At 39.7% G+C, this 21,632-nt stretch overlaps 1 protein-coding gene across 1 annotated transcript in view; it reads right to left on the reverse strand.

The window, feature by feature from the left end:
• Window positions 1-21,632, reverse strand: part of ITGA8 (integrin subunit alpha 8) — a 165,699-nt gene that overhangs the window by 65,908 nt on the left and 78,159 nt on the right. The window contains exons 14-15 of the mRNA XM_054593425.1: window positions 8,011-8,056; window positions 5,020-5,127 (exon numbers count right to left, since the gene is read on the reverse strand). Of these exons, the coding sequence (XP_054449400.1) occupies window positions 5,020-5,127; window positions 8,011-8,056 (154 nt within the window). The remainder of the gene's footprint in view (window positions 1-5,019; window positions 5,128-8,010; window positions 8,057-21,632) is intronic.

The raw sequence follows: 21,632 nt of genomic DNA on the forward strand, positions 1-21,632 counted from the left end.
TGATGTGTTATAGGACTGTGTACCCCTGATACCTGTATAATTTTATTAAGCAATGTCATCCTAATAAAGTCAATTAAGAAAAAAAGACTGGTGAGGTTAGCTGATTTAATCAGTGGCTTGATTAATCAATGACTTGCTGCCTTTATTCAGTAAATGAATATTTCCAAATGCCAGAGAGTGGAGAATTGGTCAGTACAGCAGGGGAACAGCTAGTGGCAGAGCCTGGACATGGGCAGGAACAGGCCCCATTTGAAGAAACTGAAGAAATTTCATGTGGTTTGCGCATTAGCACAAGATGGGAAAGATCGGTAGAGAACAGGGCTCTGAAATTCATGTTAAAAAATCTGTGTTTAATCCTAAGAGGCATGGAGCACCATGGTGTGATTACCCACATCCCCACTCTGCTGCGAAGGAGAAGGGAACTCGGCGGCAACGGCTGGGGGGTGGGGTACAATTTGAGGCAGAAACGCTAGAAGAGGGAATGGCAAGAGACGGAACATATGGAGCATAGAGTGGCTGTCTCAAGCTAGGCAGGTACAGTGATGTGACATATAAAGACAATAAAAAGAGGCAGATGTGCACAAAAGACACTTTAAACATAAATGAATGACCTCTGGTCATGGACAATAGTGTGGGGATTGCCTGTGGGAGTGGGAAGGTGAGCTAGAGAGAGAGGGCAAAGGGGGAAAAATTGAGACAACTGTAATAGCATAAACAATAAGATATTTAAATTAAAAAAGAGACATTTTATAGTTTTGCCTTGTACATAATCCAGAGCAGTGTCTGCCATGGCTTGTAGGACGTCCTGCACTCCGGCCTGTTCTGTGGCCGTGGAAGGAATCAAGAATGGCTGGTTGACTCTGCCTGGCTTGGCTGAATGTGCTCACCTCCCTCCTGAAAAATGTCAAGCCCTAACAGCCAACCTTTGAGATGGGTCTTTTTCACATTTCCAAGAAAGTAAAAATATAAGAAAATACTTAAGGATGATTTAATGACAGTCTTAACATTTTTGCTAGTAAAATATATAGTATGATTGGAATATTTCTACAGAATCCAAAAGGAATAAATAATCCCTAATCATACTTTAATTATGTGTCAGCTTCCTGTGTCAAACAATGAAAATGTGTCACATCTGGGATTCATCTATCTACCGTGACCTCAGTCAATGTTTCCCTTCAGGGTAAATAATTTGCCACATGCCATTAAGCCAAAAGTTTCCTGAGATTTCTCTGTTATTACAGTGTTTTAACTAATTCCCCAGAGAAATCACAAATTCCAGCCCACTTCTACTTCAGTTAGATATATTCAGAGAAGATGAATAATTAATTGCATCTTTAAATTTCTTAGCAGACCTGGCTTTCAAAATTGGAATTATTTTTCTGTGTCCAGCTTATTTGGAAGTCCTTGGTTATCAAAGAAAGCTGTGAACTATTATTAATGATTATTAATTGAGTTAAAATTTCAAACTAGAATTTATGTTCATGGTCAATATAGTGCATTGTAGTGTGAATAGGTCTGATCAGAACAAAAAAAAAAACAACAACAAATCAACCCAGCTCCCTCATCACATAAATTCTGAATGAAACTGTCTGTAGTGCTTCTGATAAGTCAGGGGCAGGACAGTCCACCACAAATCCTCTAACACTAATCCTGGCCCAGTGCAATAATGGTTGGAGTAAGGATTCTGTGATTTAACAATGCTCACAGCCATGGGTGATGGAGAAAGAAAGAGATAAATGTGAACCAGGATTTAAGTAGCAACTCATTTTTCAGTCTAACCAATTCAATCCTGTTTCACTGATAGCAAATATCAGACTTTACATAAGGTTAGGCATATATGAAGGGTTTTATTTTCAGATTTCAAAAGTGTATAGACTTTTAAATTTGTAAAATGGAAAATTAGAATTTCTAGTAGTGGGTACTTTATAAAACTATACAACTATTTGAAAGATGCAGAAACTCACATCAATAGAAGTAAAGAACTATTCCCCAGTTAGATTGTACTTAATAGTTTTCAGACGTACAATACAAGGTTATTCCAAATACAGATCAAAATTACAAAAAATAAAATCAACAAATGCTTTTCAACCATTTTAGAAAAATTGAGCTAAATTCTTAGAACAAATTTAAAAGTTATCAGAGAAACACATTCTAGACTGAACCAGCTATGAACTTTCATCTTCTAATGCTCCGAGGCACCATTCAAAATTTTTGAATGTGAAAATGAAACATCTTTCAGAAAATGTATGCAATAGAACCAAGTAAGTAATTATAAAGACATCTACATATATTTGCCCACATACCAAGTTGTATTTTATCTTAATAACATGATTTAATGCAACAAGGAAAATGGTTTATGAAAAGAAAGACATTTTGTTGTTACAAAGTAATATTCTTTCCATAAAACCAAACAGTATCACATAATCTGTTAAAACTACTTAAATTTTATTTTTAAAAAACTGTACTAAAAATTCTTAGAAAAAATTATCTAGTTTGAAACACTTTATATCAGAGTGCACCACAAACATTTGCTTGGAAGAATTTAGCCTCGAGTCCGGCCAGCTGTGAATGACTATTGGGGGAAATACTGAATTTTTAATACTCATTCCCAAGTGGTTCTCACAGCTCCTTTCATGTCCACTTAATCATGCTGGGGTAAGGATCGATGGTGGTAGCTCTTTTGCATATTTTCTCAGGTCAGGCTTTCATTATAATAGTTTATGGTTTTAAAACCGTTTTAAAGTGTACTCAGGGCATTTCCCAGCTACTTTCAAAAGCTGGTTAAGGACAGGACAGGCCTCCAAGAACGGGAGCTCATAGCAAAGAATGGTTTCCAAAGAATTCTTCAGGGTCTTCCTCACCCCCACCCTCCACCCTCAAAGGCTTTGACTTTACTATGAATTCCTACCCAAAGGCCATCAACCGCACACTAAAACTGGCTGGAAATACTGAACTTCTTTTGGTCAAGACTCCATTCTCAGGAACCAAAAGTACTGCCTGAGTTAGACCACATCTCTGGAAAATGAGTACAAGTCTCAAACACTCCAAGTGTTTGTTGATTTTTCAGAGGATATACCCTGGGGGCATTACCCAGTAGGACAGACTTCTGACCCTTACAGACCTACATATTAAAAACAAAGTGGCATTTTCTTAGGTTGTGTTAAAAATCAAGTTCCATTTTGTAGTCCCTTTGGATTATTGGCCAGATTCAAAAGCAACCCTTTCTTTCAGAAGTAGTATAAGCCATGCTTTTTAATGGCCTAATCAAAGGAAGCATAATTCTTCTGCTATCCTAATGATGAGATCATGGCCACAAAAATAGAGTTTAGGACACAAAAATCTCTATTTTTATAGTGTTTACCTTTTTTTTAACTGTACATGCTATGTTACAAAACCGACATCTGTTTTTGGCACAGGAAAACAAGCGATTTAACCCAAGCTTGACTATTGAAGAAAAAAAAGACATTACGAGAGGAGCCCCTTGTAGTACAGGCTTCCCTTGCTAGGTGAGTGTTCTAGGAGCCCATCTGTATCACTGCACCAACTGGCATTGTTGTGAGAGGCTGCATTCAGCTTTGGTGACTCTTTTCTGAAGACTCTTTCAATACCTTTGCACATTTCATGATGGGTGATTTACTAGTGCACCTGCCAGCGCTGCACTGAGTGTTCTGCAGTTTTTGGACAAAGACAGAGTGACTTCCCCCTCTGTGCCCCACCCTCCCTATTCATGTCATCTTGCCCCAAGCAACTTCTTTTCTTCCTGGATGAAAACAGTCCTCAAAGGGAAAAGTTTTGCCAATGCAGAAGAGATGAAACAAAAAAACAGCAGAATCGCTAAAAGGCATCAGAATCAACAAGTACAAAAACTGTTTTGAGCAGTGGAAAAAACATCTTGATAGGTGTATTACACCAAATGGAGAGTACTTTGAAGGTGACTGAAGTTTAAACATGTAAGAATAAATACACAATTTTTTAATAAATAAATTCTGGGTTTTTTCTGGGTCCCCTCTGGTATGTATCTCTAAAAAGTGGTATCCATAGTACATGCAAATGCAAAAGCCAAGGTATTTTATTATATTTTCAGTTTGGTTAATTTTTTTTAAATTTATTTATTTTTAGAGAGAGGGAAAGGGAGGGAAAAAGAGAAACATCAATGGGTGGTTGCCTCTAGCACGCCCCCTAGTGGGGACCTGGGCCACAACCCAGGCATGTGCCCGGACTGGGAATCAAACTGGTGACCCTTTGGTTCTCAGGCCGGGGCTCAACCCACTGAGCCACGCCAGCCAGGGCCAGTTAATGTCCTTTTTTAATATGCTAAGGATCTGAATGAGATCTCAATGAAACTATCTGTTTCATTAGGAACTTTCCCAAATGTTTCTCTATAGTTGACCTTTGAGTAAGGTGGGGTTAGGGCCAATGACTCCCAACTCACACAGTGTAGCTTCTAACTCTATAGTTGGCCCCTCACATCTGCGGATTCAACCAACCACTGACGGAAACAGTGTTTTATATAAGTAGGTGGTAATCTGCAGTCATGAATGCAAAAATACCTTTTGATTGCAGTTGGGAACCTGCAGTTGGAGGTGCAAAAATACTGTTTTTTGATCCATGGCTAATTGAAACTGAGGATGTGAAACCTGCAGACACAAAGGGCCAACTATATTTATTGAAAACAAATCCGCATATTAAATGAACCTGTACAATTTAAACCTGTGTCATTCAAGAGTCACCTGTATTTCTCATCTCACCTGGAGCCTGCAGGTTGAAGTAGCTTTCACACGTGATAAGTTGACAGTAAAAAATCAGAATCATGTCACAGATCTTGGCTTTTATTTATTTATTTTTGAAAGACTTACTGTTCACTACTCATATCTGGTGCACAGAGCTGCAGCATCAGCATCCTCCTGGAGTTTTTTTGTTTTTTTTAGAAGTGCAGAGTCTCAGGGCCCACCCCAGACCGACAGACCCAGGAGCTGTGTCTTCACAAAATCCCTGTGTGATATGACTGGACTAACTCACCAGGCCACAGAGGTCGTAGACTCTGGAATCTGGCAAGTTTTATTTTCCAGATTGATAATCATCGGGTGCAGCAGAAGCTGGGCATCCACTGTCACCACCGGCCTTGCTCTGCAAGGAGAAAACACAGGATTTAAATGAGCCACAGAAGCCAAAGGGAGAAGCCCACTCCACTTCTAGAGGCCACTGCCAACACGCCTAGCCCTTGTGCTGAGAATTTGCCCCACCCCTTAAACAGGTGGGCACCAGACTCAACTAATTACCTCTAGGAGCTGGTGAATACAAATACAGGATGTCCTTTCTGGGCCCGGCAAAGAAAATCACCTTCACACACCTGCTTTGTTTACAGAGTGGGTTCGTGGTACTTGGTGAGACTGTTGTGAAATACTTCTCTGGGGTCTGCTACTATATCTGTATTCATTTTTGAGGAAATAAATCAACCCATGGTCACTTGTATTGGTAAGTACTTAAGTTTTGCAAATTTTCTCACCTTATTGGTCAATGATTTTTTTTTAGTTTGATAATTTTCTAGCCATGTTTTGCAGATTTAGCTTCACACAGAGCAGGAGTCCTCAATCCTGACTGCAAATGCAAGCGTCCAGGAGCTTTAAAACAGGTGATATGTCCACACCCCACCACGGGCAAACTGACTCAGATCACCAGGGTTAGGACCAGGCACTGGAATATTATACAAACCTTCAGGTGATCCTACTGTGCAGCCAAGTTCGAGGAGGGGGACTAGTTTAAACTCAATTCCCACAACCCATAACCATCTGAGTATAAGTCATAGGAAAAGGGGACAGGACAATTTTTAAAGTTCGGTTCCAAGAAATGATAGCTGGGAGCCCAGTCGTCAGGTGACAACATGAAACGATACAGCCTCACATCCATTTCTCTCTGACAGGTGGGAGGGCTGTGCCTTGGGGCCCAGTGTTGTTTAGGACATTACTTGAATAATTTCATGATTACAGCAATGGGGCTACCTGGGAATTCTCCTAAACTCTGTTCCCCAATTTATCTATACTCTGTTCTATAGTTTTGTTTTCAATATTGTGTTAGCTCCAGTCCTTGGAAAAGCAGACAATAAGACAGGATTAGACATGTACATTTAGAGGGCAAGCATCAATGAGGAAAAGAAGGGGAGAGAGCGGAGGAGGCTGGAGCCAGCAGTCAGACTGTGAGGCGGGGAGGATCCCTGAGGAGGAGCGAGAGATGAGAGGGAGTCTAGTAGGGAAGTTTGAGCCAGGGCACAGGGGAGCAAAGTTGCCTGTCAGAGGAGCTGAATGTCTCACAGGAATGAGCCTGTGTTTATACCCATGGTGTGCCCAGTAATGAGCTGGAAGCAGCTCATGGAACATGTGACCTTGGTGCAAATGGGTGGTGGATTCAGAGAAGAACAGCTGGACTGCCGGACAGTTTCACTCCACAAGCTCTGACTGGCACACCCTCATGGCCACAACAGAGCCTCATCCTTCTGGTTCTTTGGGCGTTTCAATCATCTGATTCTCTATAACCTGAGGTGGACAGTGGCTGGTATAAATCTTTGCTCTGAGTGTGTGTTGGGAACTGGTGAAGAAGAAAATCTTGAGGAAACCTAACTTCAGAATCTCTCTGGAAGTGGAGCCAGGTTAACAATATGTGCCCAGAACACCTGAGTCAGCTATCTTCCTCTTGTCTTGATATCCCGACTTAGTGTCTTCCATTCCCATAAAACTTTTTTTAAGAAGAAAAAGAATCTAAAAATTTTCAGCACCAATTGTCTACCAGTTACAATTGTGTGCTTCACATGCAGATTCTCATTTAATCCTTTTAAAATAACCTTATCGAATAAATATTGTTATACCCATTTTATAGATGAAAAATCTGAGGCTCAGAAAGTTATAGGAACTTGGCCAAGATTACAAATTGTGAATGTGTGGGAATGGTTCGGCTTTTGAAGCCAGACCTGTCACATTTGAACTGTTGTTCAATGCTTACTATTGGAAGCTATGAATTCCTGGTACTTCCTGTTTCCTAATTTAATGTCCTCACCTGATTATAGAGGCCAAGAGACACAGTAACATTCTCCCACCCCACATTCCTTCTCTATAAGCACACTTTAATGGATTTCTAAAGCAGAGGGGAGCATTTAAATATAGTATCATCTAAAAATATTTTGTTTTAAAAAATATTTTGTTTTATAAGTTCTGCTAAGATACATATTTTATTTAACATTATGCTAGTAGGGACTGGAAGTTTGGTTATCAAGTATGAGATAAAAAGACAGGGGTAAATGAAAGCGAAAAGATGAGATTAAAAATTCCTCCAAACTTTAAAAAAAGCATCTAAATGTTCTCCGGAATAAATGGTTGGGATATACTCTTCAAGGGGAAACCAACAACAAAAAGAAATGCAGTTCAAACAATTAGAAAAACACATCCCTTGGCAGATGAACGGAGAAAGAAAATATATACAATAAGATATTCAGCTATAAAAAAAGAAATCTTACAATTGCAACAACATAGAAGGCCCTTGAGAGCATTATGCTAAGTGAAAAAATTCAGACAAAGACAAATGTCATATGATTTCATTTATATGTGGAATCTAAAAAATTTTAAAAATTAAAAACAAACATAGATACAGAAAACAGACTGGTGGTTGCCAGAGGTGGCAGGGGTGGAATGGGCCTTGGGTAAAATGGGTAAAGGTGGTCAAAAGGCACAAACTTCCAGTTAAGAAATAAATTAGTCCTGCAATATAATAGCATGGTGACTATAGTTAGTAAGACTGTACTGTATATTTGGAAGTTGCTAAGATGATAAACCTTAAAAGTTCTTATCACAAGCAAAAGAAATTTGTTACTATGTGTAGTGATGGATGGTAACTAGACTTATTGTGGTGATCATGTCACAATATATAAAATATTGAATCATTATGTTGTACACCTGAACTAAGATAATGTTATGTGTCAATTATATCTCAATTAAAAAAAATTGTATACCACCAACCACATACCTATAAACAGCTACTTTTCCTGTTCCGAATGCACCCACAATTAAATCTAAAAAAGACAAAAACACAAAACACATGCACAAATTTTATAGAAACAGTCTGAGCTCATCATCATAAATAGCACATAGAGCATCCTGAAATGCCAATCATAGAGTGAGAGTCTTAAAAAATAAGAATAGCAAATTTTATTAAGCTTTTAATAAAATAAAAGGTTTTATTAAACCTTTATTAAGACATTTTAGAAAGGATATTGGAACTTCACTGTGATTGTTCAATATGACATGTAAACTGGTAGCTCTCAAACCCTTCTGGACTTCGGAAGGCCAGCCTTCTAGGAATGCTTAAGAAACCCATGAGAACACCATCTTTCCCGTCCTCCAGAGTCAAGACACATCTCTTAAGGAAAACAAAAGGGGAAAAGCATGTGCATAGTGCCTGCTGTGTACCAGGCTCTTAAACATATTGTTTTATTATTCTCCTACCGGCAACAACCCTACGAGGCAAGCAGTGTAACCAACAAAGTGGGACACTTTGCCATCTTAACATAACCATTTGCTCTATATGAAAAGCACAAATAGTGAGTATACTTTTGGCAAAGTGATCAGCAATATATGAAAAAATTGGCCTATCATTACAGTGATCTTAAATAACAACAATAATAAATAACACATATTGGACACTTACTATAGACTAGAAATTTTTCTAAATGACTTATCATTAACTGATCCTTAACAAGAAGCTAGAAAGTCTCTATTATTAGCACAATTTTGCCAATAATAAATTGAGGCTTAAGGAGGCTAACTTGTAAATTCACTGAAGTCCACAAAACTATGAAGAGGTAGAGCTGGGATACAGCAGTCCTGGGCAGCAGAGCAGTCTTAGACCATATGAGGGGTAAATCTCGCAATGATCTCAGCAATTGGCTAATATACAAGCAGAACTCTGTTCTTAATCTAATTTAGCATGGTTGTTCTTGGTAGATGTGATCAAACAAAAATAAAAATGACAATAACTAAATATGCAAAATAAAGTTTAGATGTAGAGGTAAGGGCACTGGATGTAGTAAAAACAATGGCCACAGGAGAAAACTTAGAATAGTTGAAATTATAATCGCTTAACTCTGGTAGAACATAAGTAAAAAAGAAAAAAAGAAGAAGGGAGGAATACATTTGACCACTCCATATGGAAAAGTGATCACGGAATTAAATTCGTTTAATAGAGTTTTCACAAGAAAATGATTTGTAGTCACATTCCCTTGACACTCATCTTTCCGGGACATGGCAACAGTATCAGACTGCAAGCAGCTATGACTCTCCTCTGGAGGCTCCTCTTGGCTGGGCCAAGATGGATGACCCCTCACGTGGGATGACTCTGAGGCATGTACTTCCCTGTCTCCCAGATTTCCCCAGCTAGACAGAGCCCTAGTTGCCCACAATGTCAACCTCTTTATAATAATCTGTTATTACACCCTTCCTTTCCACATCTCTCTTCCCTCCTCCCTTAGCAATGTTTTCTTTGGATTATTTCTCCAACAAATTGCTTGTTTTCTAATCCTTGTCTTCAAATCTACTTGGGAAGAAACCAACCAAAGACACAATAATTCTGGTTAAAAATGTTTGTTTGTTTTAAAAAAAAAAACCAAAATGGACTCAAGCATTTCCATAGTGAAAACCAGGGTCAGAATGTCTCGTTTTATCAATACAGAATCCAATTCAGATAACAGCCCAGGATTAGACTCCAAAGCCCCATATTTTAAAAGATGTGAGAACTAATGTTGAAGTAAGTCAAATGAAGGTCATCAAAACATCTCTGTATCTGTGAGATTAAAGAGCACATTAAGAAAAGGGCTACAACCTGGTCAGCAGAGCAATCTTAGACCATTTGAGGGGTAATGCTCACATTGTTTTCAGCAATTGGCTAATATATAGGGTTCAAATCTTTGAAGCCAGAAGCCAAAATTTCTAAGTCTACCATTTGAAAACATCATACCATAACTTCAACTTTTCAACTATTTTCACATTTTTTTCTCTTATATTCGTCTCTTCAAGTACATCAGTGACTTTTTACTATGTCAGAGGAAAAAGAGCTACTGACTTGAAGAAACATGAACTCTGTTCTTCCTGTGTGATCATGGGCTCAATATTTAGACAAGTGTAACACAGGTGGCCCTTGGCCTGATGCATATCTGTTGACATGACACCAGACAGGAGAGTTCCGTTACGAAAACCGCTTCAAGAGGAATTACGTGCTTTGTTTTTGGATCCAAATATTTATATACCAAAAGCACACATTTTATAAATAACATGAATTGTAAGAATTGAGTCTCTGGAAATGGCAAAGAAGACAGAACTGTAAGCTCCTCCAGGGCAGGAGTATTTCTTCAGGTTTGCATATCACTAATACTTTATGGAATGGTATGGGTTGACATAAATTATCTTTGCATCCTCAGTACCAGGCACAGAGCCAGATTCAGAGCAGGGATTTATAAATGTTTGTGAAATAGGGCGATAAGTAATAACAAGATGTCATAAGGATGAGTGAGATCAAGGAATGAGACAGTTATTAACACAGGCTAATGTAAACTACAGTTAAATTCTGCTGGATTTTTGCATGTGCACTTGTAGGTGTTCAGAGGCATACACACACAGACACAGAGACACAGAGAGGCTCCAGGTTCTAGAAAACTCTAGAAAGTAATATAGTGGCTGCACCATGACTAGACTGTCATTATAGATGAGAAGTTGACAAACACCCTCCTCATATTTATGAGCAAGAGAACTTTTTCTTTAGAAATGTTAATTCCTGTGCCTTAGGGTGGGAATTTTCCTACTCTGGAAAAATAAAGTATCTGGCAAAATAGGCCACAATGTTTTTTTTTCATGAGAATGTGACCACAGTCTTTCAAAGGCCAAGAACACAGTTATCTACCACAAAAGTATGTTTTTCTTTTGAGACACTACCTTGGTATCATGCCTGTTGGAACAGGCTAGAAGCATTGGTACTCAAGATGTTAAAATTCTCAGATCTCCCTGGGGCAGGAGAATTGATCTGTTGATTTATGTTCATAACCAGTTTGTCCTTCCAAAATATGTGATATGTTTTGATAAGTAGTATGTGATTTCCATATATATGTATAAATATAATGTGTTGTATGTATGTTCCATATACGTTCATACAAGGTCTGTCTGGAAAAAGTCCAGCCATTTTAAATATAATGAGAATGGTTTGCATGACATTGATGTAACCTGGCAGCCATGGAGAATGGACTGGAGTGTGCATGTGTGAACAATGACGACTTCATTGTGCTAGTCAGTGGAGGTGGTAGACACTGTTAAGTGTGCATAGGTACTGTGTGGCTGTCGCATTCAAAATGACTGAGCGAGTAGAGCAATGAATCTGAATCAAATTTTGCATTAAGCTTAGACATTTCTCTAAGGAAATTATTCAGATGATTTAGAAGGCCACAGCTATGGGCAACTGGTGACTGGCAGCTTCATTATGACAGTGCAGTGTGCCTGCTCATGCATCATGTCCCATGCAGGGTTTTTTGGTGACACATCAAATCACCTAGGTGACTCAGCCCCCTAAAGCCCAGATTTGGCGCCCTGTAACATCTGGCTTTTCCCAAAACTAAAATCACCTTTGAAAGGGAAGAGATTTCAGACCGTCAATGAGATTCAGGAAAATCCAATGGGGTAGCCGATGGCAATTGGGAGAATTGTGTAAGGTCCCAAGGTGCCAACTTTGAAGGGGACTGAGGTGTCATTGTCCTGTGTACAATGTTTCTTGTATCTTGTGTCTTCTTCAATAAATGTTTCTATTTTTCATATTATATGGCTGGATAACTTCTAGACAGACCTTGTATATTTATTTATACTTGTGCATATATATGGGGTGGGGCAAAAGTAGATTTATAGTTGTTTGTATGGAAAATGCAATAATTAATAAATAATAATACAAGAATAAACTCTCTTCCAAGTACTCACAACTGTAACCTACTTTTGCCCCACCCTGTATATATACATACATATATGTATACATATTCACATAAACATACAATGTATAGAAACACACATATATTTTTTTGTTCAAATTAATGTGTTTTTAATCCTCACCAAGAATATGTTTATATGTTTTAGAGAGAGGGAGAGGGAGAGAAAGAGGGGGAGAGAAAGAGGAACATTAATGTGAGAAACATCGATCTGCTGCCTCCCATACATGCCCCAGCCAAGGATCAAACCCACAACCTAGGTATGTACTCTGCCTAGATTGAACTGGCAACATTTTTAGTGTGCAGGACATTGCTCTAACCAACTGAGCCACACAGCAGGGCCAAATTAATGGTTTTAATTTCCATCTTCAATGCCAGCAGATGAACCCAAAACACACTGACTGTTGTACATGGATATAGTTTAAATATAACAAGAAAAAATTTGAACTATGTACATTGAGAAGAGGAAAAGGATTTCTTTTCACATCAACCTTTTCTTATTTTTTGGTTTCTGAATATTAGAAACTAAGCATACTTTTTCCCTAGTGTAATTCAGTATGGAGTAATACAACTTGTATGATCAACCATTTGTCTTTAAGCACAAAGACATATCCATATATACATATACACAAACACCTACACACACATTTTTAAAAAATTTTTACAATACTCTATCATGTTTGGGAATTTAAATGATAATCAAAAAAACAAAGAATTTTGGTACTGCTATTTGGATTCATAACTCTGCAAACTTTCTCCTTCACTTTGAGACAACAGGTCTTATGCTATTACCTAATGTTTACTTATAGAAATTTCTTTAAGGTAGATTCTGAAAACCACAACAAACAAAAACTGTGCTTTTCTTTCTATAAAGACACTTATCCATTTTTTTCTTGAAGAAAAAAAGGCAACTAAAATTGGTTCTTTCCTCTTAATCAAAAACAATTCTCAAAATGTTGGAGTCCTTTCTTAGCACCTCACATTGCCTGAGAAACATGGTTTATTTTCCTTTTTGCTTTTGATGGAACTGAGTACTTTTAAGGATACTAAGAAAGGGACATTAGCATCAATGCAGGATCATTTGGCAAAAAAAAAAAAACAAACCCTAAAAATGTGAGGTCATAGGAGATACATTACACCTCTGTTTTGTATTTCACTTCTCCAAAGTTGTTTTTAAATGAGAAAGAAGAGCCAAGTTTTTAAAGCGGTAGTTGGACTACAGAATCAGATTTCATTAATCTATGAAGAAAATTCTGGAGTTGGAAGAAGTTCTATTTGAAAACATCAGCCTTATTTTGAGTGTAGATTGGATGTTTGGGTTTAGGGGGGCAGGGTACAGGGAGGAGAGAATAAAAATTTCCTGGGGGCGGCTGATGGGGAAGACGGCAGGGATATCGCCACGGCCACCTGACTGCCCCAAGTTCATAAACTATGAGACTTCTCATCTGCTGCCTTTTTACTTCTCACTTCTTGCTCTTTCATCTGGTTGAGAAATACTAATGCTGAAGTCCGTTGCTAAAAATGCCATTAGGCACCACCTTTTATATTTTGGAATTTTTAAAAATTAATATTTTAAGTATATTTTATTGATCATGCTGTTACAGTTGTCAAAATTTTTTCTCTTTGCCCCCCTCTGCCTGGTACTCCCCTTCCCTCCAGCAATCCCCCCTTAGTTCATGTCCATGGGTCATGCGTCTAAGTTCTTTGGCTTCTCCCTTCCTTATACTATTCTTAACATCCCCCTGTCTATTTTGTTCCTACCAATTATGCTGCTTGATCCCTGCAGCATTTCCCCTTTTCTTTCCCTTCCTCCTCACAGCTGACAGCCCTCCAAATGGTCCCCATACCTATGAATCTGTTCCTGTTCTCGTTGTTTGCTTAGTTTGTTTTTATTTTTTAGATTCAGTTGTTGATAGTTGTGAGTTTGTTGTCATTTTAATGTTCATAGTTGTGATCTTCTTTTTCTTAAATAACTCCCTTTAACATTTCATGTAATAATGGTTTGGTGATGATGAATTCCTTTAGCTTTACCTTGTCTGGGAAGCACTTTTCCTTGCCTTTCCATTCTAAATGATAGCTTTGCTGGATAGAGTAATCTTGAGTGTAGGTCCTTGCTTTTCATCACCATGAATACTTCTTGCCAGTCCCTTTTTGTCTGCAAAGTTTCCTTTAAGAAATCAGCTGACAGTCTTATGGGAACTCCTTTGCAGGTAACTCTGTTTTTCTCTTGATGCTCTTAAGATTCCCTCTCTATCTTTAACCCTTAGCATTTTAATTACGATGTGTCTTGGCGTGGTCTTCTTGGGGGTCCTACTTGATTGAGACTCTGTGGCTTCCTGGACTTGCATGTCTATTTCCTTCACCAAATTGGGGAAGTTTTCTTTCATTATTTTTTCAAATAGATATCCAGTTTATTGCTCTTTCTCTTCTCCTTCTGGCACCGCTATGATGCGAATGTTAGATTTCTTGAAGTTGTCCCAGAGGCTGCTTATACTACCTTCTTTTTTCTTCTTGTTGTTCTGATTGGTTGTTTTTTGCTTCCTTATGTTCCAAATCATTGATCTGATTCTCACCTTCTTCCACTCTGTTGTTTCCCTGTAAATTATTCTTTATTTCAATTAGTGAATTCTTTGTTTCTAACTGGATCTTTTTTATATTGCTGAGGTCCTCACTAAGTTCCTTGAGCATCCTTATAACCAGTGTTTTGAACTCTACATCTGATAGATGGCTTATCTCCATTTTGTTTAGCTCTTTTTCTGGAGTTTTGATCTTTTCTTTGATTTTGGCCATGTTTCTTTGTCTCTTGGTTTTGTAAGCCTCCCTGTGTTTGTTTCTATGTATTAGGTAGAGCTGCTCTGACTCCATGTCTTGGTAGTGGGGCCTAATGTAGCAGGTGTCCTATAGGACCCAGTGGCACAGCCTCCCCTATTACCCAAGTTCGGTATCCAAGGTGCACCCTTTGTGTGGGCTGAGTACACCCTGCTCTTGTAGTTGAGCTTCGGTTTCTGCTGACAGATCAATGGGAAGGATTTAACCAGGCCAGTCAGATGCAAGGATTGGCTGTGACCACTGACTACAAACCTCCACTCTTTGTGGAGGATCAGCTGTGCAGGGGCAGGATGGTGGTGCTCCAACATGATCTGTAGCTGTCCACTGGGTGCACTGGCTCTGGGTTTCCCAGGTGGTGCAAAGCAATGTAGCCCCCACCTGTGTTTTGCCTGGGGCCACCTTTCCTGAGCTATAAAGCAATCTGAGAAGTCTGCTACTTGTGCTGGGCTGTGAGATTCTCAGGCGAAGCCAAGTTGTGAAACTAAACTGGCTGCTGCTAATGGCTGGCCTGGGCTTACTGAGGCCAGCTGTTGCTTGTTTGATAGGATTTAGGAAGTTGTGAGACTGTGAGCCAGGACTAGGCATTCATATGGAAAAGCCACTGTTAACAGCTGCAAGTTGGGTGAGATGGAGCCTCAGGGGATCTCCCGGGTGGGGCAAACCGTGTTAGTCAGATTGATGGAGTCTCAGATATGGCACCTGTCTGCCACCTCCATGGCTCTGTGGGGTGAGGGCTCAGAAAAGGGACAATGTCCTCTGCTAGCCCTGATGGCAGATACTTCAGCCTCTCCCAGTATGTCACTGGTGCCCTTCAAACTGCCACCCCAGTGTTGGAGCTCAGAGGGAATGAGTCTGAGTAGGTGAGTCCGTGTGGGGGTTCTTTAAGAGGACCTGCTTGGGGCTCCAGAAGTTTCTTCCAATGACTCAATCCCCACTGTTTTTTGCAGCCAGTAGTTATGGGGACTTATCTTCCTGGTGCTGGAACCGTTGGCTGTGGGGGCTTGATGTGGGGCTAGGTCTCCTCACTCCTGAGATATCCCTCCCCGAGTATTAACCCGCCACAGGTGGGTGTGGGACCAGCCTGTTCTGCATATGCACCCCTCCTACTAGTCTGGATGGATGTGGTTTCATTAATTCCATAGCTGTCAGACATCCATTCAGCTCATTTTCTTATGGATGATGGCTGTTTCATAGTTTAGTTATAATTTTGATGTGGCTGTGCAAAGAGGTAAGCCATGTCTGCCTACGTCAACATCTTGATTGGACACCCTCTAAAAATTAATATTTTAAAATAATTCTGGACAATAAAAATTGCCATAAAGAACCTCCAAATAAGTGAGAAATGTGGGAACGTAAACATAACAATTGCATGAAAAGATTATGATTACTGAAAAGGGAAGGCTCCCTTAAACATGACCAAAAAATGTAGAGGTCACAAAGGAAACTTTTAAGTTTAAACTTTAGCAAAAAATCTGAGCAAGGTCAAAAGAACAGTGAAAGAAATGAGGGAAGATGTTTATGATGTATATGCCTTATCAAATGTGAATATTTTTCAGTCATTACAAGAATGTCTGTTACTTTGTAAAAAAGAAATGTTAATTGTTATTGCTAACCCTAATTGATAACAGAAATCATATAAATAATAAAACTATAAACATTCTAATACAAGTATTATAAACAGGCAACTTACATAAAATAGTTATGATCAATAAACATATGAAAAGATCTTCAACCTAGTTAGTCATCAGGAAATACAAATGAAAGGAACAAGGAGACATCATTTTTGACCTTTCAAATTAGAAAAGATATAAAGATTAGTAGTAGGCACTGTTGGGTAGAAAGCCAAGGACCAAGAACTAATATGCTCTGTTTTTGGGAATATCAACTGGCACAATTTTTTAAAACTTAATCAAATTTATTGAGGTAACATTGGTTAATAGCTTTATATAAGTCTCAAGTGTACAATTCAATAACACATTGTCTGTGTATTGCATTATGTGCTCATCATCCAAAGTCCAGTCTCCTTCTATCATATATTTGACTCCTTTTCCCTCTACATCCTCTCCCCTTTCCCCTCCAATATCCACCACACTGTTATCTGTGTCTATGAGTTTTCGTTTGTTGCTTTCTGTTTTATATCCCACATAGGAAGTGAAATCATATGGTTCTTTTCCTTTTCGATCTGACTTATTTCACTTAGCATGATACTGTCAAGATCCACCCATGTTGTCTCAAATGGCAGTATGTCATCTTTCCTTATGGCTGAGTATTCTTTCATAGTATGTATGTACCACATCTTCTTTATCCACTCCTCTGTTGAAGGACACTTAGGTTGTTTCTATGTTGCGTCTATTGTGAATAATGTTGCAATGAACATAGGGATGCCTATATCTTAATGTATAAGTGTTTTCATATTTTCAGAAGAGAAATTGCTGGGTCATTGGTAGGTAGCTCTATTCTTAATCTTTTGAGGAAACTTCATATTGTTTTGCATAAAGCCTATACAGTAACAATTGATATTCCCACCAGCATTAGACGAACATTCCCTCTTTTCTGCATCCTCTCCAACACTTGTTATTTCTTGCGTAATTGATAATAGCCATTCTGACAGGTATGAGGTAGTGTCTCATTGATTTGCACGTCCCTAATAGCCAGTGAGGTGGAGCATTTTTCATTTGCCTTCTGGCCGTCGGATGTCTTCTTGGGAAAAGTGGCACAGTTTTCTTGAGAGGTAGTTTAGTGACATGTATGACAAGGAAAACCTTTGACTTCTCAGTCATTTGCACTTCAGCTATTTATCCTTAGGATATATTGGACAATGGTGCAAAGACGTATCAAACAAAAGCTAGCTTTATAAACATTTCAAATGTACTAGTTCCTTTGTTACAACAATCCTGGATGTGGAGGACAAGCTTTAAACCCAGGCTGTCTGGCTAAGAGCCCACACTTAACTATTTTACCACACTGCCTCCCAGGAGCATAGCTACAGGCTATTTAATCTCTTTAAAAAATGTAAAATTTAGGTCTATTTTATGTACAACAAATTTTATTCTTTCTCAGTGTACTGTCCTAAGAGCTTTGCATCTGGTCTTGGAACCGCCGCCACCATACTCCAGAACAGAACAGTTCCTCACCCAACAGTGTCCCCCAGGCTGCTTTGGACTGAAGCCCACCCCAACCCCGAGCCTCCGCATCTACTGACCAGTTTTCTAGAATGTCATATAATGGAGGCACACAGTGTGTAGGCTTTTAGTTCTGGCTCTTTTCACTCAGCTTAGTGCAGTTGCCATGCATCTGTGATGCTGTATGTGTCTGGAGTTCATTCCTTTTTATTGCTGAGTGGTAGTCCACTGTGGGTGGCCATGGTTTGTTTCTCCATCTCTGGCTAAGGGGCAGAAGTTGTTTCCAATCTTTGGAAAGTCACTACAAACATTTGTTTACAGGTTTTTGTGCACCTACAGGCTGATTTTGATACGTAAATTGTCTCTTATTGAATCTCTAATATCTTTGAAGCCCTCTTTTAAATGCAATGTTTTTATTTCCAGTGGAAAATTACTGAATAGAGGGTGAAAAATTAGGAATTCTAAATTTCGGTTTACTTTGCCACTGGCTTCCTAATGACTCTGGACAAGTCACCATCTACTGCCAAATCTCTGGTGAAGTCCTCAAGGTTCTCCAGATAAGTGAGCCAAGAGTTCAGTAGAATTGGATCAGGTCCCATGACTCCACTCTCTCTGATCTGATTTATAATCCAGGACTGTCCTTTGTCTCTTGAGTCAGCTTTGCTCAGGCAGGGTTTGGCTCTTCTCTTGTCTCCATGATGGGTCAGCCACTTTCTGGCTCTATTCCTGGCTTACCCAGACCTGGACAACAGCCTGCTCACCTCCAGGACTCCGCTGCCTGAGCTCATAGTCCATGGGTTGCTGGCTTCTGTCTTGGCGCTGTTGATGCTCACAACTCCTAGCATTTCCTCCAGGAACTTCTTATCCGGGCTTTGTCTCTGCTAAGCCCCTTCCCACATGAATGAGGGTTATCATGTCATTTACCTGCATCCACCCGTGGTCTGCTCACTTCCATACAAGGATGACATGAAGAGAAATGATGGAATTAAAGATAATGTGTGAAGTGACCGGGTTAAAGATGGCGTGTAAACATGACAATGTTGACTTGCAAGTGGGTTATGAAATTGGCTTAAGTGTTTGGTACTGGAAAATGAGTTCATGTCCGTGGGAGCAGGCATTTAGACAAGCCTCTTAGACAAGCCTCCAGAATTTGGCAAATGTGTTAATCTAAAAATAGACAGAGGCAGCCTTTCTTCCTTGTGTTTTTATTGCAACATGCAAAATATTACTGAGAGGAAGGCCACAAGTTGGGAAAGAAATGTTTGAAAAAAAAAGCATGATTTTATCCCAAAAAGTAATAATCCTAACGATCTGTCTGAAATGCTTCCAAATGAACTCTGAGGGAAAACATTTATGAGTTGGAAATGGTATTAGGTTGCAACATTCTAATTTACTCAGGGTTTATTTTCCTTTTTTAAAAAATCCCACAAAAAATAAGAACAAAATATCAAACGAGTCTGCCTTAAGAAAATTCGTTTTTTATACATTATTAGCATTTTGTAGCTGCAAGAGTCCCCTCTGCTCTCCCATTGCCTGATGCCCTCTTGTTGCATTCCACGTCACTGTAGCTAAGGCACTTCACTTCGTCCTTGCTGTGGCCACAATTACAATATGTGTGCTGTCCAATCAGTTGCTCAAAGTCCTGGAGAAAAATTTGTTTCTTTTGGACCAGTTCTCTTTATAAGTGGCTGCTGGTTAGGGATGACTGCACAGAAGATACCAGAAAAGCCTGATATCTCACAAGACATTCTCCTCATGTCCTGCCTGCCAAGTAAAATCCTATGGTTAAATCCTTGTAGGACTTTGAGAGTTTTCTAAGTGTTAGGGACTGAACTGTGTCTCCCCAAAGTCTGTATGCTGAAGCCCTAACCCCCCGGTACCTCAGAATGTGACTCTATTTGGAAATAAGGACTTTAAAGGGTTAATTAAGTTAAAATGCACTCATTAGGGTGGGTTCTAATCTAATCTGACTGGTGTCCTTCTGAGAAGAGGTTAGGACACAGACACACACAGAGGGAAGACGCTGTAAGGACACTGGGGAAGATGGCCACCTGCAAGCCAGGGACAGGGGCCTCAGAAGAAACCAGCCCAGCCCACACCTTGATCTTGGATTTGCAGCCTCCAGAACTGTGAGAAAGTAAGTTTCTATGATTTGAGCCACCCAGTGTGAGGTGCTTAATTATGGTAACTCTAGCAAAGTGATACACTCGGATACAGGAGATCCTCAAATAATGCCACTTTGTTCAGGATTGATGAGATGCCCTAGGAACTGAACTCTTATCTGTATCAATTGGCCTTTGGTAAAATTGGTTTTGCTATCCTTTCGCTGCCATTCCAAGAACCTAATGAAGACATTAAGTAAGGACTTACTGAACAAATTCACAGAGTTGCAAGGGAGGTAAAAGAGGAAGGGAACCACATTTATGCAGTGGTTCCCCATACTGGGCACCCTCATTCAGCAGCTCGCTGAACACCCACCATAAGCCGAGTCTTGTCCCAGCTGCCAAGGATTCAGCAGTGAGTCAACTCACTCCTCCCCTGCCCTGGAGGTACTTAGTCTATCGGTCAGCTCTCCCAGGCAGCTTCTTGAAAATGCAGACCAACACCCACTGAATCAGAGTCCCTAGGTGCCACCTACTGCCCTGGATCACTTATATCCTGATGCAAGCAAGGATATTCCATGCTGCCTATTTGAGAAAAGGAAATCAATAGTGTAAGTTTCTGTAGCTGGTGTGGAGGAGCCCTTGGGACAGAAAGAAAAGGAAGCCAGGGGTGAGGGGCTGAGCGTCCCCTGAAATGGCCTCGACCTGTATCACAATCTAGCCTGAGGGCTGCTCTGTTGTTAGGGTCGGTAGTTCTCAGGAAACCAGCTATTAATAACATCATCACGGGAAAATGTCAGTGAGGAACTACAAAGTGATGGCCACATAGAAAGAAGAGCATTACATGAACAACATTTGCAAATAGAAAAGACTGAAGAGAACTTTGCTATTGTGTTAGTTACTTTAAAAATCTCTCCTTCCTCATCCCCTAGGCAGCTTTAGGCATAAATGACCCAAGTCATTGCCTTAAGACACAGGCCTAGGAACAGAGCAAAGAGCCCTGACCGCAGCATTAGAAACAGCCTCCAGTCTCTCCCACATGCACTTGGGGAGTGGTATTAAGAAATAACAACATTTGACTGCAGAGAGTTCCTTACAGTTGGCACATCGCCTTCCCAGCAATGGTTTGATGACTGTATTTATTTATTTACTTGTGGCTGGAGAAGGTGAGGTTCAGAGATGGAAATGGTATGTCCAGGCTGCAGGGATGATAAATGATGAGTGAAGAAATGAGAACATGGGCCTGCTGACTCCCAGTTGGGTGCTGTTTCTAGCGTGCTGACTACTGGTTCTCCTGGTCTGCAGTGTGAACCACAATCGGCATTTAAATGTCCAGGGAATAAAGAGCTAGGGTCAAGAGTTCTGCTTGTCAAGAGAGAATGCACTACCTCGAGTGGTATCTCCAGGATCCCAGGAGAGGATGTCAAAGTTTATTTTAAAGGTCATTGTCTCTACGTACTCTTCCATTCTTAGTCTGCACAGGAATAAAGTAGTTTACTAGATTTATATAGAGTTGGAAGATAGTGACCAGGTAAAGAGAGAGGAGAACAAGAGTTTATACAACAAACTGTATGGCTGTGA

This window comes from Pteronotus mesoamericanus, unplaced genomic scaffold, assembly GCF_021234165.1.
Source record: "Pteronotus mesoamericanus isolate MK-2021 breed Mesoamerican mustached bat unplaced genomic scaffold, CSHL_Meso_final contig_130, whole genome shotgun sequence".
NCBI lineage: Eukaryota > Metazoa > Chordata > Mammalia > Chiroptera > Mormoopidae > Pteronotus > Pteronotus mesoamericanus.